Here is a 24083-nt window from a genome sequence, read left to right as displayed (position 1 = left end):
CTCTTACTGAGGGAGTTTTAATGCGTTATTAACACTCCTGTGCATTTTGGGAGCTGACGGGATGACTGCTCTCTTCAGCACAGGTGCGCAGGATGACAGGGTGGTGGTAACAGCGATGTGCCCCTCCTCCAGAACCAGATAAAATGCTAATTCAGGCAATGAAAGGGCCGGTTTGTGAAAGGGTTTTACCCTGCTTTCAAGTGGTGTCGGATTCACGGCCTACATGAGTTTCCCACCAGAAAGGCCCTCATTATGTTGGATGATCAAGTCGGGGAAATCAGGGTTCTGGATCCAACATGAATTGTTCATGCAACATGAGCTGTGACATGGCCTACTCGCTCGAACAAAACACGGATTCCTCCTTGAGCCATAAGAAATGTCATACAACTAAGTCATAAGGGAACCACAGTTACAAATTTAAAACCCAGACATTCTGTGATAACTATAGAAATGCAGCATTCAATTCCCTGTGGTATTTGCATTCTTAACCCCCTGAAATAGCCAAAGATCACTTGCTGTACTAGTTCATTGCTAGCCTAGAATATAAACAGTGCCCAACAGGAACTAACGGCCACGCATCTTCCTTTCAGTTGAAGTCATGAAGCTTGTGAATGTCAACGAGCGGGAATGCAGAGTTCTTCCCAACTCTGGGAAAACTAAAGACTTCTTGCAGTGTTAGGGGATAGCGGGTTCGAGAAGCCAGCTCGTGAGCAGGGGGTTAGAGAAACCAGATTGTGAGCAGGGTGCTTACTAACAGGCGTGCTTCAAGGGAAGACATACAAAGGTCTCATCGCTTACTATGTCCTACCATGTCTCTTTACATTACATTACAGTCATTTAGCAGACGCTCTTATCCAGAGCGACATACAAATCAGAACAAGGCACGAGTGCAATGAAGACCCTAGAGGAAAGTACAGTTCCAAGTCCTAGAGTGATCACATAGATAAAACTTGAACCCTTGAGGAATAAATCAACTTTCCAACTAGCATACCAAGGTTGGCAGCTAGAATAACCTGAATACTAAAACAATTTGTCTCCTCGTTCCTCAACTGACCTGGGAATCGATTGAGGCCCACCCTCCAACACACCCAGGGTGGGGGATCGAACTGGCAACCCTCCGACCGCCAGATGATTGCTCTTACCTCCTGAGCTGGAGAATCAAGTGAAGAACAAAGAGATGGAAAGAAGAATCCCCAGATGCACACAGCCCTAGAGAATGGGGGGTGGGGGTTCGAGGCCAGGGGGGTTTATATGGAAAGCCCCACAAGGTGGATCAGATTACCCATCAGGCACCAGTCACCCGAGAGGCCCCAAGAAAAACAAGCGTGTGCAATTAAGGCAGGAGGCAGCTTTTACACACTGACACCCCAGGAGCTCCATTGCTCTCACAAAAGCCCACTTTCAGAGCCTGGACTGAGGGGCAGAGCCACAGTCAGCAGAAACATTACTAACACCATCGACCACAAATCCTGAAATCACGGTCCTCGATAGCAGAGAACGTCTAGTTTTCCACCCTCCCTTTACCTGGGAGTTAGGTGTGAAGGCAGTCTGGCCAATCAGCAGCACTAATTGCTCAGTTAATTTGCTGTGAGAAAAGAGAACCAGGGATGGATTTTGATCTGAGGGCCAGATTTGAAGATGCCCTGCATTACAGACACCACAGACGCTCTGCATTACTGACACCATAAACGCTCAGATGACAAATGAAATGAAACACAGAAAAAGCCTGTACTCAAGCAAGAGAAAAAGAAACACAAAAGCATGTTATATATATATATATATATATGATGTTTTATTAAAAAGACAAAAAGAGAGAAACATAACAAAGATCAGACTTTCACAACCCCAGACCCCCGCCCGCCCCAACGATATAATTGTAGTTATCGGCAGTGATTTACAGATCATTACAGCTTAGAAAAACTCAAGAGAAGTAACATTTTAATGCATATTCTTTATTTATTATCTTTATTTGGAATACAGTATAAGGGAGTCCCCACCAGTGGCCATCCCTGTCCGTATAAAAGAACAGAAGAAACTTCACTTTTCGTAAAGTAAGCTTTTTTTCAGTACATTGGGTGGGGGGTGGGGGGTGCATGTCATTCACTCTGAGCAGTATAATATTTCCATCATTTGCCGGTTTGGAGGAACTTTCAGTCCTTTACATGAATATATTCTTGAAACTTGGGCCTTCTTCCATCTCCCTCCCCAATTTTAGCTCTCAGCCCTTGGGGTAGGGGGTAGAGACTGTCAGGATGGGGTACTGAGACTCCCCTGGGACATGGGACTGGGCACGTTTCGGTAGACACTGTCAGCTGCGGTTTGTGGCCTCATGTAGGCCTCATGTTAAAGCACAGAGCTACAGCACCACCTGCTGGCGGTAGAGAAGTGCAGGCAAGAGGGTCCTGGATAAGGCCCAGGGCACACTGTGGGGCTCTGCCTGTCAATCAAAGTGTCCACCCCCCCCCCCCCCTCTCACAATGCAACAGGCATACAGGAAACAATAAATCATTAAATAAAAACCATCTTTCATAATTTCTGTGCACTTTAAGAGCAGCTGGTCTTCAATACTGGTGTTACTGTGACCAGGAGTTTTACATCTCGGCCTTAGACTGGTCTGTTTAGGGTTCACAAAACCTGCCCAAAAGTTCTATAAATAACACTGCAGTTGCCTAGGTGACACCGCGGTCCACCCAGTAACAGTAATGGACTCAAACACTCAACGCCTCAACTCAGCGCCAGTGAGGTCCAGTTAGGACACGCAACTCTAACGAGAAAACGGACCTCACACACCACTCCACCACAGGGGTACAGCCCTAATCCCAGAGCGTAAATCTGACCCAAAGGAAACAAAGCATTGTTCCCGGTACAGAGGTCTATCAAGCAGCCTGCAGTCGGATTTCAGCCCCAGATACCCATCCTGTTCACTGGAGGATCTTTAACCAACCAGGGACCCTCCCCACAACAAGCCGTCACACTGAAAACACACACCCCTGCACATCAGACACACACACACACCCCTGCACATCAGACACATACACACCCCTGCACATCAGACACACACACACACCCCTGCACATCAGACACACACACACACCCCTGCACATCAGACACATACACACCCCTGAACATCAAACACACCCACCCCTGCACATCAAACACACACACACCCCTGAACATCAAACACACCCACCCCTGAACATCAAATACACCCACCCCTGCACATCAGACACATACACACCCCTGAACATCAAACACACACACCCCTGCACATCAGACACATACACACCCCTGAACATCAAACACACACACACACCCCTGCACATCAGACACATACACACCCCTGAACATCAAACACACACACCCCTGCACATCAGACACACACACACCCCTGAACATCAAACACACCCACCCCTGCACATCAGACACACACACACCCCTGAACATCAGACACACACACATACCCCTGCACATCAGACACACACACCCCTGCAAATCGCACGCGCGCGCGCGCGCGCACACACACACACACACACACACACACACACACACACACACACACACACAACTTTCTGTGCGGACTTCTCTGTCTGGAATACACAACAAAAAAACTTTAAAAACACCTCCAAGGTCTAAATCCAGATAAACATTTGGTGTCCGTTCACTGAGTCTAGCGGTGCCAGGGAAGGTATATTTTACTTATTTTTTTAAAAGACAAGAGGGCCCTTGTTGTTTTTTTTTTTTTTGTTTTTTTTTTTTCTTATTGTAATCTGGAAACCTTGCAGACAGCGTAGCTCTGTGTGTGTGTGTGTGTGTGTGTGTGCGTGCATGTGTGTGTTTGTGTATGTCTGGCGATCAAACTGTCCCTTATTGGAGCAGATACAGACCCACATTTTAACCACCGACACCACCACCCACCACCCCCTCCCCCCTCACACTCACACGTCTGTTTGGAATAAGAGTCACAGTTTTCCCGACAGCTGTTAAATCTGTCCCCAAACAGCCACCAGCCGCCCCCCGTCCCCATCTCAAAGCGTAAAAAAAGTAATCAAACTCAAAGCTCTTCTGGGGCAGACTACGTGGGGAAGGGTGATTTTGCACTTAGTTGTCCTTTTTAAACTCTCTGGGGTAATGTTACATCTCAAATACTTTAAAAAATAAAATAAAAAAGAGCCTCAAACCCTGATTTTATTTTTTTTAAACTGTTGATGGGGGGGGGGGGGTTCATACAGAGAGTTTTTGCCGTTTGGTTTTGGCCCCCTCTCCGGTCCTGTGGGGCAGGGATCTGCTTTCCCCCTCCCCACCTTCCTCCTCCTCCTCACCTCCCTCTTCCTCCTCTTCCTCCTCTTTCTCTTGCTCTCTCGCTACCTTCCTGGGCCTGCCCCGCTTCCTGGGTGCCTGCTGCTCTTCCTCATATACTTCCTCATCCTCCTCTTCCGCTCTCGCTACCTTCCTGGGCCTGCCCCGCTTCCTGGGTGTCTGCTGCTCTTCCTCATATTCTTCCTCATCCTCCTCTTCCTCTCTCGCTACCTTCCTGGGCCTGCCCCGCTTCCTGGGTGCCTGCTGCTCTTCCTCATATTCTACCTCATCCTCGTCTTCCTCTCTCACTACCTTCCTAGGCCTGCCCCTCCCCATGGACTTCCGCGGCACCACCAGCTCCTCTTCCTCCTCCTCCTCACCTCCCTCCTCATCCTCCTCTTCCTCTCTCACTACCTTCCTGGACCGGCCCCGCTTCTTGAACTTCCGCCGCACCTCCAGCTTCTCCTCCTCTTCCTCGCTCTCCTGCTCGCGGTAGTCCTTCCGGGCAGACCTGGCGCTCCCCGCTCGCCGGCTCCTTCTGAGACTGGGGTCTTCACCTTCCTCCTCCTCCTCCTCCTCCTCCTCCTCCTCGTACCGCCTCTTCGCAGCACCATTGCGCCGGCCCTGCTGCAACTTCCTGGGTCTGCCTCGCCTCCTGGCTGCCGGCCGCTCCTCCTTTTCCTCTTCCTCCTCCTGCTCTTCCTCCTGCACCACATACCGGCGCTTTGCAGATCCACTGCGCCTGCGAGGCCTGAACTTCCTCTCATCACTCATTTCCTCCTCCTCTTCCTCCTCCACCTCCTCTTCATCCACCTCCTCCTCTCGCATCCTGGGCCTGCCCCGGGGCCTGTGCACTGGCTGGTCCTCTTCCTCCTCCCCCCCCCCATCTTCCTCCAGCACCACATACCGGCCCTTTGCAGAACCATTGCTCCTCCTCAGCCTCGAGTTCCTCTCCTCCTTCTCCTCACCTGCCTCAGGCCGTCGGCGGTGTCTGCGGCGGAGGTAGGCCACGCCGGGCAGCAGCTTGTGCAGCAGGTCGGTGAAGCTCCGCTCCGTCTTGGCCAGGCAGGCCGCCACATCACTGTCCGGCTGGTGGTACAGCTCGGCGTTGGAGAAGACCAGCTTCACGTCCTCCACGAAGTCGCTGGGCTGCCGGTACTGGCTGCTGGAGAACTTGGTCAGTATGGTTTGGAAGTCCATGGGGTTGGAGACAACCTCCAGGTAGACCTCAGCTTCCTCAGGAGAAACGGGATCTCTGCGGGAGGAAACCAGCGTCAAGCCGTCAAACCAACTGGTGACAACTCTAAAGGCTAAACAACAAAAACTAAATTCTGAAACGGTTTCTCATTTCAACTTTTTCCACCTTTTCTTAGGTTGGTAATTCTCTCTTGCAGATAAAGTCTGTCAACTTTGTTCTTTGAAAACAAAAAGAAAACTCACAAAAAAGTAAATAAAAACAAGATGAAATATACCTGCAAGCTGGCCCAGGCAGGATATGGCTGAAATTTGATCAGATTATAGTGGCCATGAAATTTCAGCTTCATTAGACAATTATTTTAAGAGCTATGACCATGTGTTTGCTGTAGCACCAGATACTGATGGATGCATACCAAACCAGGTTTAAGATGTCATTTCTGAAGTTTTACAACATTGCATTCAGGAGTTAGAGCCCATCATATCAACAGAAGACATGCCCACATTTTGTTTTAAAGTGACTTTATTTATACAATAATTCAAGGTATTGGTCTGATGATGCTGCTGTGTTCCAGATTTTGTGCAAAACATTTAGGAGATAGATTACAATTTTTACGGTTCAAAATGGCAAATCGTCAAGAGGTTTTTTATTTTATTTTATTCAGAAGTCGTGTCGCCATCCAGTCGGAAATATTTATGGTTCGTTTTTTACACTTCCGGATCAAAGAATCCTACGGTCAAAAGGATAAATGAATGGAGATTTTTAAAATCCTTTAAAATAAATTATGACATTTAGACGTTAGTTTGTATATTAAAAAAAACGCCTTTCATTCATTTTTAAATATGTGCACATTTAAAAAGCAAATTGCTACGGCTAAGTAGTTAGCAACTCGTCGCATAGTGACATCACGCGAAGTGCTGTACTACCTGGCTGTATTTTCAGTTAACCATTCACGCGCATAGCCAATCGCCATTACTCGTTCGTGTAATAAATTACAAGTTTTTATTTGTTCTTTTTTTACTTAATATCTCTAAGTGTCTTTATTTTTGTTATCGTTGGTGTTCTCATTAGTAATTTCCTTAAGTTATTCGAGTCGCTTTAAATTTCTTTGCTGGCTAACGTTTCCGTTGGAAGACGGCGTCGGAATTCAGTGGACCTATTGCCGCTTAAGAGATAAATGAGTCCGGATAAAAATGTCCAAATATTAAACGCCATCTTAAACTAACAGAAACGGTTATGTGAAAAGGCCATTCTTTTTTTTTGGTCATTTTCATACAGATTGCCGTTTGATACATCCTGAACAATCCGGCAGGGTTTTATGATGATTTCTTGTCCTTAGAGGAGATAAGACCAACATGCAAATTTCAACTCCATTTTAGGAGTTATGACCGTTTGTTTGCTATAGCGTCGCCTACTGCATAATGGCCCAAAGATGTGAATTCTCAAGTTTTGGAATGATTGGACATTGCATTCAGGAGTTGGTTATATCAAACAGATTTTTCTAACCCGAGCAGTGGCCAACATTGGAACCGAGAAGCTAATTTTGGCTGTGGTGCAAGCATACAGTTTCTGCTGTGCAAACACTTTTCAGGCAGGGGAAAAAAATTGGAACAAAATATGGTTCCAGCACTTTGTGCTCGGACCCCTAACAAGAAAAAATCATTTATAATAATAATAATAATAATAATAATAATAATCAATTCAATTAGCTGACGCTTTTTCCCAGAGCAACTTGCAGTTGATTTGACAAAGCAGGGGACAAGACAATCCCAGTTTTACAATCCCAACACTTCATGTGTATTTTACTAGTTATGGATGTTCTTTAACTTGTGGAAGAACCTATGCACTTGTAAGTCGCTTTGATTTAAAAGCGTCTGCCAAATGACTAAAATGTAAATGTAAAAATGTAATCTCAATGATTGGGCGGGGCTCACCGGAAGGGCCAGCTGGGGCGGAACTTGAGCAGCTTCTGCAGGATCTCCTCACACTTCGCCAACTCCACCACCAACCTGCGCGGGGCGGAGCCGGAACACTGACGCACCTGCACAGGGCGGAGACACAAAGGTGGGCAATGAAGGAGTATGTGTGTGAGACCCAGACTGCACCAGGGCCGTGTACCACAAAGCAGGATTACGGAGTTTATACTCCATCGCTCGACTGGAATCGCAGAATTTTCATGAATGTTCCAACGGGGCCCGACATTGACTATGGTTGTTGTTTAATTGAAAATATTTAATTTATTAAGTACTGTATAAACCAAATCCAGTTTACTCAGTAATCCTGCGTTGTGGGTTTTACTCAGTGCAGTTATCCAGCTGACTCAGTAATCATGTTTGATACGGGCCCCCGTTCTGCTGAACCACACATCAGCGCAGGAACCATGGTGACCGTTGCCACAGCAGCAAGCACAACATGGCAGGCCAAACATTGCCATGGTAACCAAAGTAGAAATGGTACCACACTATGAGCCAAGGGGAAGGGCGTGGCAGGGTGCTCACCAGCTCGTCGATGTTGGCGGGGTTGCTAGGGACGACCCTCGACTTGCCGCTCCTGGGGTTGGGCGGGGGCTGCTTCCTGGCAGCCATTGTGCCACTCGCCTTCACCTTGGGCCTCGTCTGGAGTGTCACTGTGAACGAAACCCCCCACATCCCCCCCCAGGTTTACCACCACAGTGTCTTCAGCGGAGATGTACAGAGCCTGAACCAGACTGCAGAAAAATATGGACCAAGTGCCCGTTACGTCACCCACTGACTGGGAGGTACAGCAGAACAGCGGAACGGCCTGTTGAATGCTATCTCTGGTATAATGTTACATGCTATGCTTGCACATTTCACCATATACATAAAGAGTGATGGCATCATGCAGGTCAGTGAAGTAATGAATTGTTCTGTAACCTCAAAAGCTAAAGGCTTCATTCAGATCATTAGTGAATCATCTATATGCAGCTTTTCATTACTGCTTTTAAAAGTAGTTATGAGAGATCGGTCAGATTTGTGTAGCGAATGCAGAACTGCAATCACGTTCACCCATCCTCCATCTCCACCAATGAAAGCACAGCTAGGGAATGTGGACGTGGGACTCACACTTCATAGGCGGATGGTACTCCTTGTCCTCTTCATCATCGTCATTGTCATCCGACTCTTCCTCCCAGGAATTCTTTTCCGTCACCTCTTCATCCGTGCACGTCCTGGAAGTTGACGATCCAAAGTTTATAAATTATAAAACTTTTTTTGAAATGCACAAATTAGGGTCCCCTGTCTTCTGAGGTGGTGACTGCAACTGTGTTTTAAGTTATTTAGACAAGACTCTGACTTTCCAACACATCTATAGCTGTGGGTTATAACACCCAAGGTGTTGGGACTGTGTGAAATGTGGAGAACTGTCCATCCCAATGAGATTTACTTTTCCTTCTATATGTAATTCCTGTTCAAGGATTGACTTATTTTTTTATGACTCCATTAGTTATTAAAGCTCTCATTTCCCTTGAAAAAGAAAACCATAAATTAACTGCATTGTATTATAAAAGCTAATTTGGTCAGAAAGACCACACATTGTGTCTCGACAAATTTAACTTTAAAATGAGGATAGTAAAATCTTCTGTGTGTGTGTGAGTGTGTATGTGTGTGTACCTGGATCTGGAGGAGTGGTAGCGGGTGGTGTGTGTGAGTGTGAGTGTGAGTGTGAGTGTGAGTGTGTGTGTGTGTGTGTGTGTGTGTGTGTGTGTGTGTGTGTGTGGATGTGTGTGTACCTGGATCTGGAGGAGCGGTTGCGGGTGGTGGGCTGGCAGGCCGGGCACTGCCAGTGTCCCTGGGGGATGGAGTAGAGCGCAGGTCGCAGGCAGAACAGGTGGTACGGCCGGTTACAGTCATCACACAGAGCCAGCTTATCATCCTGCCCTGAGAGAGAGAGGGAGAGAGAGGGAGAGACATACGACCGGTTAGTCATCACACAGAGCCAGCTTATCATCCTGCCCTGAGAGAGAGAGGGAGAGAGGGAGAGACATACTGCCGGTTACAGTCATCACACAGAGCCAGCTTATTATCCTGCCCTGAGAGAGGGAGAGACATACGGCCGGTTAGTCATCACACAGAGCCATCTTATCATCCTGCCCTGAGAGAGAGAGGGAGAGAGAGATACATACAGCCGGTTACAGTCATCTCACAGAGGGCAGCTTATCATCCTGCCCTGAGAGAAATCCCAGGAGCCAGCTGTGAACATCCAGGACTGGAGTTAAACCTGAAGACACTGCGGCCCTCCAGGACTGGAGTTAAACCTGCAGACACTGAGTGTAATCTGAGAAGACCGCTTTAGATTGAGAGACTCCTTCCCATTTTTGAAACGAACAACCACGTCCTCTACTATTGCAGAAAGGAATTCTTGTAACATATTTGTTTATTTGTTGAAGATTTTCTTGGACTGGAAATGTTTACCACAATCTTCAGTTTCAAGTCAAATGATTGTTTTGTACCAAACCAAGTCAACATCCTGAAACTGGGTGTATGAACTGAAAAAAGTGAAAAAAGATATATGAAAAGCAAAGAGATGATTTTGATTTCAAAGTGGTTTTAGTTCTGAAAACTCACCCCCCTCCAAATACAACAGCAGCCTTGTGAAGATAATACTGTGTTTGAATACATCAAACCCCGTTCCTTAAGCAGGCTGTCCTGGGCGCCCCCTATGGCGGAGCAGAGGAGGTGCGTGTTTACTTTGGACCAGGCTCGGTTGGGGCTCCAATGCCCGTGTAAATAGAGCTGCGGAGCAGCGGTGATTCACTGAATCAACAGCTCCGGAGCCGTCCGGGAAACGTTCCGCATTCTGCGGCGTTTTTCGGAACCGGAGCAACCGAATCCACCGCCAGCTCATCACGACCGACCGCTGAGAACGCCACGACAAATAAACGCCAATTTACCCGCAGCAATTACATCACACCACACGGCTGTTCTTATTCCAGCTCCACGCTCGCTCGTTTCCAGGCCAGGCCCGAGCTCTGCCCACACAAAAGGAGCCGCTCTCTGCCCACTGTAATCGGAGGTTTGGGGTGAAGCGGATAGCATTTCCCCAGAGTGGAAAAAACATGTTTTCCTTCTAAAATTAATGGACTAATATTCAACTAATAACATGTTGGTCCAACTCAAGCACAAAGCCCAAGGCGAACAAAAACCACAGTCAATCCCTGCTTTTGCCACCATTGTGCATTGTTAACTAACACACACAAAGAGTGGTGTGATTAAAATGGGAGTGAAAAGGCTAAATGATGAACCTTCCTTTTCGAATGACGGGAGGTTTGTCAGAGGACGCTGAGTGTGGTGGCCAAAGCTTGTGGAGGAGGTGATTTTACATTTCCACACCTTTCTGCCAGTGAAGAGAAATAAGGAAGACTGACAGCTGATACCAGGAGAGAACCGATCAAGAGCCGGAAAGCAGGACTTCCTGATTAACCACAAAGAATCACATTCCTGCTGGAAATGACACTCATTTACAGAGAGAGCGGAGGAGAAAACTCACACAGCACACAGGTCTGGGATCAACCTACCAGAGATCTGCTTACACGGAGACAGCTGGCCTGACAGAGACACGGAGACACGCAGACGTGTGTGAGTTTGCCCTTCAGAGGTTCCAGTAAAGTAGGAGTAGTAAAGCTCCTGTGTGTTCCAGAAGCTCCGTGGGACCCCTGTGTGTGTGTGTGTGTGTGTGTGTGTGTGTGTGTGTGTGTGCGCAGAATGTTCCAGAAGCCCCTGTGTGTGAGGAAGGTTCCAGAAGCTCACCTCTCTTGCGGCACACCTTGCAGCAGGTGTTCTCGGCGGACATGTCCCACTTGATGCAGGCGTCGAGCATGCCGAGCAGCACGTGCATGCGTGAGAATGTCTGCACCTCGCGAACCGCCGTCCGCCAGCGCTCCACCGCCGTCGCCACCTGCAGGAGGCACCCGGAACAACAGCGCTCAGCCACCCACACAGGCTACAGGCTCCTGCACACACAGCAGAGTCCTACAGTTCCCACACCGAAATGTCCGAGCGCATTTCCAACCCACCTAAACGACAATTTGAGGGAAATAAAACCGCACCTAAAACAATTTGAAACGGTCTGTGTATTAACTGTTGTTTATTGGCCTATTTAGCCTGTGAACTAGACTATGTTCATGGCTATAGGCAACTGATAGTTTATGTGAATTGTAACTTATCTAACCCGTTCTGTAGATGTTCTTCGGTATGCACCGTACCAAACGTATTGCATGTAGCTGGACTTTCATTTCGAACGCTGTAGCTCATACAAGTATAAACACTCACACAGGCTTCAGGCTTCTTTACAAGCAGCCGAGTTATACAGCTGCAGGGCTTTTCCTGTATTCAATAGTTCAGTCAAATATGGACTTTTAGTTTATAGTTTTTACAGTTCACAAACATTATGCGATTTCAGTGGAGCGACACTGTAAACTGGCCTTTAGGTGAGCCGCCTGTGTTTCCAAGCTGCCTAAAGGAATAGCCGTCAGGCAGTCATTTTTCAATGTTATTCTGCTAACAAAGCTAACGGCTAACAGAGAGTGAGCTCCATAAACCCGATGCCAGAGTGCTTTTAGTCCAATGTCCCCAAATCAGTACATAATTTGTGATGAGAAACTTGGCGGAAAAAAGTGCGAACTATCCCTTTAAGAGATACCAGACCATGGGGCCCATCCATGTGTTCAGACTCCAGCCCTGAGGAGGAGGTGAAGGGGGGCACACACACACACACACACACACACACACACACATGCACACGCACACACACACCTTGGCCTCAGCAGCCAGCCTCTTCTCCTCGTCCACCTCCTCAGGCTTGGCCTCCTCCACCCCCTGCTTCTTCTTCTTCTTCTTCTGTTTTGGGGCCATGAAGCCCTGCAGGTACTTCTTCAGCACCACAGCCTGCAGGGCGATCACACACTCCCCGAAGTCCTGCAGCTTTTCCAGAGAGCACACCTGCAGGACGGGAGGGGACCAGCCTGTCACATGTCCGTCACCCCATTTAGTGAGGTTTAGCAGAATTAGCAACGGGTTTAGCAGAATTAGCAGCAGATTTAACAGAAATGACATCACACTGACTGACTGACTGACTGACGAGAGACAGACGGACACACGGACCTTCTCCTCGAACTCGGTGATGTCACCCACGTATCCCAGCCCCCCCTTCTGCAGGCGGGATGCCACCTCCATGATGTCACTGCGCAGGAAGCCAATCAACTCCAGCTGCCTGTCGCAGGACTTGAGCTGCAGGACCGGCTGCCGGGCCACACGCATGGAGTGGAGGATCTCCTCATACCTGTGGAGCGCGCGCGCACACACACACACACACACACACACACACACACACACACACACACACACACACACACACACGTACACACGTACACACGTACACACGTACACACGTACACAGAGCGTAGACACAGACACGCACACTTTCTGTGATTAGCTCTCACACATTGCAGTACTCAGTATATGGACTGAAGGACCCCCATTCCTCAGCGCTCACCTGCCCTGGATCTGCGTCTTGAGCTCCCCCTCTCTAACACCCCGAGTGTGCAGACTCTCCATCAACTCCTCCAACTGCTCCTCCGTGTCGCACACACACCTGGAACACACACATGCAAAAATATACACACCTGTAACATACACACAAACAGCTGTAACACACACACATACACACACAGCTGTAACACACACATACAAACATATACACACAGCTATAACACACACATATACACACAGAGCTGTAACACACATACAAACACCCTAGCATCACCTCTCCTACCCATTGCGCATCTTTTGTGTGGTTTCCTTACATATACACATTTTATATATGAAACACATATTCCAAGAACAATTTTTTTATTTTATTGGAGTGCTCCCATCTTGTACCAGAGGTTCTGTCCCACGTTGGGGATGGTGGTCTCCATGCTTTCTGCAGCTGACAGAGCCCCCTGGTGGCCATTCTCAGCCCGCGTACCCTCCGAACCAGACTCAACCTTCTCCAGTTCTACAGGGAGAGAGAACAGAGCAGTCAGAGACCACAGAACTAACACACACACACACCCACAAATAAATAGCACAAACATTTCTCAACTACTCAGGACGAGTCACACCAAGGGTGGCCTACCGTCATCATCCTCAGCCTCAGCCTCTTCATCCTCCCCCTCCTCTTCATCTTCTTCAGGAGGAAGAGTGAAGTGGTAGTCCACACTCTCGTGCACCCAACCCTTCTCTATGTATAGCCCGGGCACCTCGTCCGAGAACAACCAGTACCTGTCAATCACAGAACACGTGCCTATGAGAACAACCAGTACCTGTCAATCACAGAACACGTGCCTATGAGAACAACCAGTACCTGTCAATCACAGAACATGTGCCTATGAGAACAACCAGTATGTGTCAATCACAGAACATGGGGCGTCACACAGGAAAACAACTCCAACTGACACACCTGCAAAACTGCAGGTCACTGATTGTTTAACAGAGATATTGATGTTCAGAAACTAAATTTTTCTTTCATATGAACAAGCTTCGGTTTTGTAAACAACAAAATGTTAGGTTTAAAATGTTCCCAGTTTCCCAGCAGAAATAGTGGAACACTCGACCCAGGCGCACGGTTTCAAGGGACCGAAACGCACATCTTCATGGTAAAACACATACAGCCGTTTCACAGCCAGTTGTCATGGTACCCGGCGCCCTGACCTGTTGTGGTTGCGGTCTGTTCCCAGTGGAAGGCGTCTGATGACCAGTCTGGCCTTGGCGATTCCCGCCTGGAACAGCCTCTCTGCTGAGTCCTTCTGCTCCTGAATCGACCCCAAATCCGCCTCCTTTCCCACACACTCTGTAGGGAACACCGCAGCTCCGATTCACTGATCTGGGATCAGCCCCATCTGTAAATCCACTGCCCACTAACAACTGCCAATCAGCACTGCCTGCCTACACACAGTCTACTTTAACAAGACAACAGCAAAACCTTACTGATCTGGGATCAGCCCATCTGCATATTCACCGCCCACTTTTACACAACCTTACTGTTCTAGGATCAGCTCTGCCTGCCTACACGGTCTGCTTTTACATACAGCACCACCTTACTGATCTGGGATAATAGAATCTGGTCTTAAAATCCAAATCAAACCCTGGTTTCCAGACGGTCTTCACACCTGACTCGCAGGTAAAGGGAGGGTGGAAAAACCAGCAGTTCTCTGTGGGTTTCTTATCCCTGAGGTCTAAGGTCAGCACTAGGACAGAAGACACTGCTCTGTTTTCAGACTTTAGAGCAGTGGTCCTCACTCCAGGTCCTGGAGAGCCACAGGGTGAGCTGGCTTTAGTTATTCCTCAGTGATTTTCAGACTACAAACCACATCTGGTTTATTGGATCTGAATTGGTTGCTGATATTAAGGCAAAAAGCCAGCACACCCTGTTGCTCTCCAGGACCAGGAGTGAGGACCCCTGCACACCCTGCGGCTCTCCTCAGCTGTCTTTAGGAGCAGTTCCTCACCCAGGCTCGGTCTCTCCTGCTTTTCCTCCTCCTCCTTCTTGGCCTGGAGCCTGGGGCTCCTCATGCAGCTGAAGGTGCCCTCGTTCTGGGGCCTGACCCTGACCAGCTGCAGCCTGGGTTCACTGGCCACCGGGGTGACCTCAGCACCACCCTCCACATCCACCTGCAATCCCAAAAATGTTATTTATACAGCGCTCTACAGGGACTGTCAAAAGGTGCTTTACAGAGTAACAAAAGGGCAAAGAAAATAGGAAAAACCCTTCCTTCCCCCAAAGGGCAGGAAATCTCAGGAGGAACCCAGCTATAGAGGGGAGGCCCATCCTTCGCTAGCCGGCAAGGTGTAAAGGTAGGATGGATAAAACAGGAATGCAGTGCTTTCAGAAAGTATTCAGACCCCTTCACTTTTTCCACAATTTATTGTATTGCAGATTTAAAATGTGACGGAACTTGCAGAGACTTACCCAAGAAGATCATACAAATAACCCAACACGTGAGATAAGGTACAATTCATATAGCATTGGTTGTCAGGCCATGAACATAAGTCCAATAGAAAATATAGATACGCCAAATCTGTAACTACCATACAGAGACAACAATTACAGTACCAAGATAAAAACAAAAGCCCTAGATCAGAGTAGCTGGTAAACGGATTACAGCGACACAAATGGGGTGAAGCGGTTGCAGTTTTAGCGAGACGTCTCACCTTGACCCAGCGCCTCTGGCCCGCACCCCCCGGGGCCTCCGGCCCTCTCTGCCGCTGGCGTTTCTCGGCGCGCTTGCGGTCGTTGGCGGCCTTCAGCGTGGCCACGCGGTCCTTCCACAGCTGCGTGGTGCGCTGCTGCACAGCCTCCACGTGGTCGTCGGCCGAGTACGTCATCAGGATGCGGTGGCACAGCGCCACCAGCAGGCCCACCTTCTCCGCGGGCGACAGCTCGAAGATCTCCGACGTCTCCAGCTTCCCCAGGAACTCGGCGCTCAGCACGTCGTCGTAGCCACCCTGGGCCCGGCCCTCGGCCTCACTCTCCTCGCCCTGGGCGTCGCAGGGCCGCAGGCACAGCCGCGCCAGCTCGGAGACGGAGTGCGTGGTGAGCGGGAGCTCCGACAGCGAGGTGTCCAGCTCGCTGTAGCCCTCGGCCAGCTCGTCCTGGAGCAGTGTCTGGAGCAGGATGACCAGGACGCGGCTGAGGTAGAGGAACCCCGCACCATTGCCTACCAGTGCCTCCATCAGTGCCCCGGCCACGATGGGGTGCCGGTCATCGGGCATGAGCAGGTCGGAGTAGCAGTTGAGGAAGTCGGTTACCATGGCGACGTCGCCAAACAGGGCATTGGGCAGCCCCTCGGGCGTGTCCACCAGCCGGAACGCGGGCAGACCCTGGCCCTCCAGTTCCTGGTCCTCGAACCGCCGCTCCTGCTGCCGCCGCTCCTGCTGCCGCCGCTCCCTCGCCCGCTCCCTCGCCCGCTCCCGGATTTTCTCCCGCATCTCTGCCTTCTTCCTGCACAAGACCTCCCGCCGCTCCTCCTCGCCCATGGCTGCCAACATCTTCTTCTGCTCCAGGGCCTCCCAGCGCCGCTGCACCAGCTGCTGCACCTCCTCCGGGAGGCTGGCGCGGGCCTGCGCGCTCAGGGCCTTGGCGGCACTGGTGACCAGGGGGGAGAGCTTGTACCTGGGCTCCTCCCCTCTCTTGAGCTTCTCGTAGTAGCGGATGAGGTTCAGCGCCGCAGGGGGCAGAGACTTCCTGCGGCCACTCTTCCTGGGGCTGGTGGGAGAGACGCCCCCGTTTGCCAGGTCCAGCGGCTTGGTCTTGGTGCCTTTGGCGGTCACCTTCTCACCCTTGGCTGTGCCCTTGCGGGTCTTTTTGGCGGTTTTACTGTTGGCCGCATCCCCCCGCACTCTCTTCACCTTTAGGGGGGTACCATTCACCTTCTTCGACTGGGAAAGAAAAAGAAAATTACATTTCATTACAGATATTTAGCTGAAGCTTTTATTTCAAGTGATTTAATTAAGCAAGGAACAATCCCCCTGGAGCAAAAAAATAACCCAGTAGCAGTGGAGGAAACTGTGGAGGGGTTTACCTGCATGTGGCTCTTCTTATCGGCCTCCTCCTCCTCATCCTCTTCATCCGCCGTCTTCAGCTTCTTGGCCGGCCTCCCCTCCGAAACGCTCTTGCGTTTGGCTGAGGGGTTATCTGCCATGTGCTTCACAAAACATAAATGGGTGGTCTACCATGTATGGTACAGGACATATAGCGTAAAGGGGTGGTCTACCATGTATGGTACAGGACATACAGCGTAAAGGGGTGGTCTACCATGTACGGTACAGGACATACAGCGTGAAGGGGTCGTCTACCATTTACGGTACAGGACATTAAATGTAAAGGGGTTTTCTACCAAGGAGAATAGAGGATATAAAGCGTAAAGGGGAAACACCTTGTGTTGGTTGATTAGGAAATTGCTGAGTTTGCTGGGCAGGCTGTACTTTATCACCAGTTCATCCTCCACCAGCCAGGGGGCGCTGTCTCCACAGCCCAGCCGCAAAGCGTTGTGCCTGATGAAGTAGCGCAGTATCTCCTTGGTGGGAGGGCGCTCCGTGCGGAACAGGCTTTCGGCAGGAACGCTACAGATGGTCTGAAACACGGGGTGGAGTTCAGGGTCGCGGATGTGGGATTACAGAATACAGATAACGGTTAGGTCATAACTTCTGTATTAACAATTACAGTGGTCATCTGGAGTGGGAGGGCGGGCAGAAGAAGGGAGGGACGCTCATGTCATCACTGGTCAGTCAACCAATCACTCCTCCTTACCTTCTCCTCTTCCATAGCCTGGAGGTCGTACTTGTGCGGCAGGAATTTTGGAATCTCCCACTTCTTCTTCTCCCCCTTCTGGCTGGCGGGAGGCTTCCTGGGGGAGCGCCGTGCCCACTCACCTGGGGCGAGGAGGACCCCCAAAAATACCAAATAAATAAAAATAAAAATAACATTTTTTCAACTTTACACTCCAGACTTATCCACTCCAGACCGGCACCAAGTGCTTGGCAAACTGACGTTTTTTTGTTTCCAATCTTTCCCATTTTTCTCCCCAGGAGAGTGATAGGGGCCCCAGGGCAGTGCGTAGTGTGTTTTGTGTGTTACTCACGGAGGCTGCCCCGCCGGCCCTCCTCCTCTTTGGGCTGCGCCTCCTTCCTCTGGTTCTCCTGCGCGGTGTTCTCCTTATCGCTGGAGGGGGAGTCGCAGGCCCCCCCCTGCTCTGGGGTCTCCAGGGGGTGCACCTTCAGCACCCGCACCCTCGTGGCCTCGTCCCCCACCTGGGACACAGGTAGGACAGGTAAGGACATGCTCACCCACCGTTAGATCACATGAACAGGTGCAGCACACACGCGCGCGCACACCTCCCCACCTCCCCCCACTCACCCAATAGTCACACTCCTCCCCCACAGCATACTTGGTGAGGATCTCCACCCAGGCCTGCACCACCAGCTTATCCAGGGAGATGGTGTTGTGGTGCACAATCTCCAGAACCGGCTTCTCAAACCACAGTGGGTACTCCTCCTGGAGCCTGCACACAGACACACGTAGACGCACCGCACACGTACACGCACACAGACACGATGAGTCACAGGATGAAAGAAATAACTCACTATATATCTCTGTGTGTACTGAAAAGAAATGCCATCACTACTGCATACACTGTACTAGTGTGTGTGCACACAAGAACCTCAGTACAAAAATCTAAACTGGAAACAATGAAATATGCCTGTTAATTATGCGTTCCTCCAATCAACATCCTTTCATGCTATGACACGCACCCTTCCTTCACCCTCCCCCTCACCCTATCAACCTGCTGCTATGCATTTTCATGATATCAATCAAATGTCCTCCCTGCCCTTGTTGAGTGACCACCAGGTAGAGCAGTCTCACAACCTGAGCTCCATTTACATGCAGGCTTGTGTATACACCACAGCCTGACACTTCAGCAAGGCAGCCATAACCCCCGCCAGACAGAATGGATAACCCATCTACTGAGCCCAGAAGATGGATTTCCCCGTTTTGAAACCATGCAGACCTGGAACTCAGACGGCTTATCCGCAGCATTACTGGCTGACTCCAACCACACACCCTGTAATTAGTCATTGGACAAAACCTCTGGGGATATCCAATGGGACACCCAGATTGAAGTAACATGATTTGAAGTGACGTGATGTAGATGATAGGGGAAGGATGCGGCTCCTATATAACATTGAGGAATGAAGGATCTTTTTCTATTCACATGCACTGACCACCATTTCTGTATAGCATTCCTGGATTTTAGTTTCCAGTGCACGTATAACATTTTGGAAGTGGAATGATTGGCAGGCGACAGGAACCAATCAGCAGTAGCACAGCAGGCAGGTGGGAGAAGTGGAGTGACTGGCGGCAGAGTAAATGAGCAGGGCTGCTGCAGGCGAGTGAATGGTAAATTGTTGGCATTTATATAGTAAATGGTTAGAATTTATCCAAATTCTAACCATTTTTTTTATCCAAAGCGCTGTACAATTTATGCTTCTCATTCACCCATTCATACATACACACACACACACACACACACACCAACGGCAATTGGCTGCCATGCAAGGCACCAACCAGCTCGTCAGGAACATTTAGGGGTTAGGTGTCTTGCTCAGGGACACTTCGACACAGCCCGGGCAGGGGATCGAACCGGTAACCCTCCGACTGCCAGACGACTGCTCTTACTGCCTGAGCCATGTCGCCCCCGACAGTGGTATGATTGGTGGCAGGCAGGAGCCAATCAGCATCACTGATGCAGGCGGGTGGGCAGGCGGGTGGGCAGAATGGCGGTACTCACAGCGCGGTGACCTCCTGCTCCTCGTCCCAGGCCTCCCGGTGTGTGAGCTGTCCGCTGCCGGTGCTTCTACATGTCCAGATCCGCTCCCCGTAGGACTGCAGCCGCGCCTCGTACTCTCTGCGCGAACACGCTTAGGAACACTCACTTAGGCTTGGATCATTACATTTACACAGCGCTGTTACATACACTCTAAGCGCTTACAGTGATGAGGGGGAAACCCCCAACTATTGTAATGACAACAGTGAGTTTAACGTAACAGGAGCTCAGTTTAACGTAAGAAGGACAGCATCTCCTACAGCAGTGTCCCCATCACTGCGCTGAGGCATTGGGGATATTTTGACCAGAGGGAAGATCACCCCCCTACTGGGCCACCAATACCACTTCCAGCAGCATCTTAGTTCTCCCATCCATGTACTAACCCAGCCCACACCTGCTTAGCTTCAGCCATTCAGCAGGAGCAGGGTGCATGATGGGATGGCTGCTGGTAACCCCCATCCCTCTTGCTGTACAGAACTTTAATCTGGGACAGCCACATTTGCATTTGTATTCATCTCACTACTGCAGTTGCTTACCAGATCTAAATATAGTGTGACATGCCATACTTACTGACCCGGCCTATTTACCATAGTACTAGACTTGATGTTCACGGCTTTAGACAATAGATTTTACATGTGAATTGTACCTCATGCGATCGGTTCTGTAGTTGTTCTAATGACTTTTGATATGCACTTACTGTTGGTCGATTTGGATAAAAGCCTCTGCTAAATAAGTGTAAGCTCCTTTTTAGAAACAATCATTGTGCTACAGCTCATACATTCACTGTGACAGGCCCTCTGCGGCCCCCTGTCTGTAGACCTGGACTAGCAATTGTACTGATGCTGAAATTGAGCGCATGTAACATACCCGCTTACTTTCTCGAACCAAGGCAGTAGACAAGCCCACATATTCCAGAAATAGGTGACCCAACTCCTCCCACACTCCAGGACGCGCTGCACGCCGATATGACTGTTTATCACGCGCGACACGTGAGCGAGCAGCGCATGCTCAATAATCCAGGAAAACTCGTATTGTCTGGATGGACAATAACGAAATATGTTTTACCAGTGGGGGAATCTTCCTCGCCGAATCTAGTGTCTTTTAGCATGAGCAAATGCATTTAATTCAGACACATATTGTTTACTTAAAATTGTTACATAATATGTGTCTGGACTCAGCTACAACGTTGCCCTAATTTGTAAGTCACACTCACTGAAGTACAGAATCGAAGTGAAGGACACGTCCTGTGAAGTTCGAAGTAGCCACCTGTCTACGAAAACCCTAGAGGGGGAGAGGATTTACAGAACTGAAGCTTGAAATGTGAACTCTGAAGAACAGGAAAGAAAGAACAAACAGTAGATTCACGTTTGATCGCTACGCAGAAACAACAGGGAATGGGTCGCCTCTCCCGGCGCCGGTAAAATCATATAACACAACCTCAATCAAAATCTGGATGACGCGATACGGACCAGCTTTTACATCACCACTAGCGGGGTCACGCTGCACCTGTAGTGTGTCTATCATTTTAAATACACTTATTCTACAAATATTCAAATTCACATCAATACCACACCATCTTTGCAATATCCGCACATCAAAAATGGGTCTGTTGGATTAAAATCTGCAAACCTGTTAAAAGCATGTGGTTAACAGGTAGCTATCGAAGTTTATTTTAAGTGGAAAACTAGTGTAAAGAGACGCAGGGCCTGTTATATAACAGCAAGCACATGTGACAGGGTACCTTGCAAACTTCGTTCAGAGCAGCTGCAAGCCTGTGATCTGTACTACTACACCATACAGCAAGCAAACATGACTATATGCGCATTAAGTAAACTTAGGGGCAATGCAAAAGACGTATTTAAACCATTGCTAACGCTTCGATGGCCAACTTATAATGACGACTGACGAGCTAAATGCACGCTAGCAAGATAAGTGGAGTTTGCTAGTCAGCTACTTGCAAATAAAGTGGCTATACGGTTGCTTAGTAGGTGAAATAAGTTAATCGATACATTTAAATAAAAGCACCATAATGCCTGTTCACTAAGCAAAACATGCTAATAATAGATGGGCTAATAAACATACTAATAAACAGTCCCTAATAATAGGCTCTGGTGGTAAAAATGGCTAGCCTGGCTAAAAACCACAGCATTCTTAGATAGCCTAGCTACTGTTCTAAACTAGCTGGAGCAAAATGTAATCAGCCAGCGTTGAGGGGCACTATGATGCAGTTAGGAAGCAAAAAGGCAATGAGCACTCTAACGTTGGCCAACAACATAAATCTTTAGATGAAACCTGTTAATTTAACCTGCCAATTAAGTTAAGAAATTGCATAAATGTGTCGCACGTTAATCGTGACAATTGTAGCTTCAAAAGCTACGCAGCTCGGTAACGTAGCATGTCAACGGTGTGGGCAAAATACTTCCGCACAGAGCAAAACAAAAATGACCCAGATTGATCACAACATTCCGTGATGGGAAAACGTCCAACGTTAGACACAATAGAAAAATTTGTTCCGTTAAACGCAACATTTTAATCAATCAAGCAGTGTGCGCGCTAGGGATGCGGTCTATCGGTAAAACCATGTCCTGGCGCTAGACTGGCCCGCCAAATGAGCATCTATCCTGCCTGGAGGTTCGGCTTTTATCCGAGCAGAAGAAAGGATACTCTTTGTTCCTGAAGGCCTCTTTGGTGTGCTCGACGGTGTAGACTTCTTCCCCCGGGCCTGGCGGCTCGGTCAGCGGCTTAACGAGTGGGTACGGTTTCCGGCCCAGAAGCGGTGCCATCGTGAGATCGGCACGCGAGCGGTGTCACGACTTAGAACAAATACACCTCCTACTTGCTCGAAGCTCCACAAATATCCTTAATGTGTACTGTAGGCGCGTGCAGTACATATATCACAGCACTACGCACTTATCCAGGGCATCTAATGTAGTCAGTAGTTTGTCTGATCCTCGGTACAAATACGAAGCACACGGTTAGTCACATCGCCTCCCGTTAGCCGGAGATGGTGTCATAGTCCATACAGGAGCGCTCGCGAGTTGCGATTCCTCCAACTTGACAGTTAAACTCGCTAAGTCAACTCTCTCCTTGCGGTGAAAACTTCTTCGTTGTCGGGGATGTTGTCCTCCAGAATGTAGCACTTGCAGGAGACAGCTGATGTGCTCGACAAGGGGGACTGGCTGGGTGCGTTCTTCCAGTCTGGACTTGAATTTCCTGCAAGGAAAGTGTTCGTCCTTGGCGATGCGTACACAGAGATATCGCTCGGTAGTTTTGTACAGGCAATGAAAACAAACAAGGAGGCGAAAATCTGGTTGAAAAATGGCGGGAGTTACCACTCCGCCGGCAACATTCCATACAACCCCAAAACTCCGTTACCCCGGCAGCAAGTAGCGTCACTCGGATCTATCCCGCCCCCACCCTCCTTCCTATGACCGCCTGGCTGCGGCCCCCCTCACGACAGCATGTGTTTGGCGCTCAGACCCTTCCATCATATCTCATTGCTCGGTCGGTTCCGCCCATCTGTTTTTAGGGCGGTCCCCAGGAGGGTTTTGCTAAAGGTTGATATAACGGGTTAAACATCAGTAGGTGTCAATTCCTCCGTCATCCATTAAATAGTCATTGTCATGTCGGCTATCTATTTCATATTTACAAAGATTAAAGACACCCTTTCTCATCATATTTCTGTTTGTGCAGTTTAGCCAAATTTCCAACCTGGCTCCCTTCAATCTGACCACAGAATCCCATAACCCTTTCACTACTTTATCCTTCCCAACATCAGGGTTTTTAAATGCAGGTTTTCTTCTCTTTGAGAGCAAAGAGATGAGCGATCGAATTCTCTTAAAGCCTCCAACACGTAAAATACAGCAAGCCCCGAGAGGTCATGGAGAATTCCAGACAACAGCAGGCTTCAGTCCTGTAAGTCTGCCAGACTTTCACAGAAAGAACCTGGCCCTCCGGCTCTGGCTAAAGAGGAGTGCCTTATGGGTAACCTGATACTGAAACGCTGCAAAATAATCCAGAGGGATTCCAGAGGTTCTTGCTGAGCAAAGCTTTTGAGATCCACATGAGGATAGCACTGACTGAACTGGTACTGTTTATCGGATTCTGATCAGTTTCATTCAGTTAGCATGAATGCTACCATGTTCTCATTCATTGCATTAGTTATTTAGCCGGTTCTGAATGCTGAATGGTACCATAGCTGACGCTTTTATC

At 49.0% G+C, this 24083-nt stretch overlaps 1 protein-coding gene and 1 long non-coding RNA gene across 3 annotated transcripts; both read right to left on the bottom strand.

The window, feature by feature from the left end:
• Positions 1–1936: 1936 nt before the first annotated feature.
• Positions 1937–4201, bottom strand: LOC133108046 (uncharacterized). 2 transcript variants are annotated; one of them, XR_009704637.1, is made up of 2 exons: positions 3214–4201; positions 1937–3042 (listed from the first exon to the last, which is right to left on the bottom strand). It is a non-coding gene; the product is annotated as an uncharacterized LOC133108046 (long non-coding RNA). The 2 variants fall into 2 exon arrangements; XR_009704638.1 differs by lacking the exon at positions 3214–4201 and adding an exon at positions 3095–3207.
• Positions 4202–4211: 10 nt separating this feature from the next.
• LOC133108045 (tyrosine-protein kinase BAZ1B-like) lies at positions 4212–23280 on the bottom strand. Its single transcript, XM_061217457.1, has 21 exons — positions 22536–23280; positions 19836–19952; positions 18404–18548; positions 18129–18297; positions 17798–17919; positions 17424–17621; positions 17070–17192; positions 15700–16926; positions 14997–15159; positions 14200–14338; positions 13625–13770; positions 13387–13504; positions 13001–13099; positions 12610–12787; positions 12262–12447; positions 11257–11404; positions 9240–9387; positions 8575–8678; positions 7990–8117; positions 7426–7532; positions 4212–5551 (listed from the first exon to the last, which is right to left on the bottom strand). The coding sequence occupies exons 1-21, from the start codon at positions 22652–22654 to the stop codon at positions 4222–4224; spliced, it is 5214 nt and encodes a 1737-aa protein (XP_061073441.1). The 5' UTR covers positions 22655–23280; the 3' UTR covers positions 4212–4221.
• Between the last annotated feature and the right edge of the window lie 803 nt (positions 23281–24083).

Source organism: Conger conger, chromosome 13 (genome assembly GCF_963514075.1).
Source record: "Conger conger chromosome 13, fConCon1.1, whole genome shotgun sequence".
Lineage (NCBI taxonomy): Eukaryota > Metazoa > Chordata > Actinopteri > Anguilliformes > Congridae > Conger > Conger conger.
Note: the sequence above shows the minus strand (reverse complement) of the source record. Positions and strands in the feature narration are given on the sequence as shown.

Bases quoted from the DNA above. Each gene is read 5' to 3' on its own strand.
- LOC133108045 (XM_061217457.1), bottom strand. From the start codon at position 22,654: ATGGCACCGCTTCTGGGCCGGAAACCGTACCCACTCGTTAAGCCGCTG. The intron at 18,549-19,835 runs GTGAGTACCGCC...GTCTGTGTGCAG, and splicing joins GAGCAGGAGGTCACCGCGCT to GCTCCAGGAGGAGTACCCAC. The intron at 13,100-13,386 runs GTACAAGATGGG...TGTGTGTTCCAG, and splicing joins AACGTGGGACAGAACCTCTG to GTGTGTGTGCGACACGGAGG.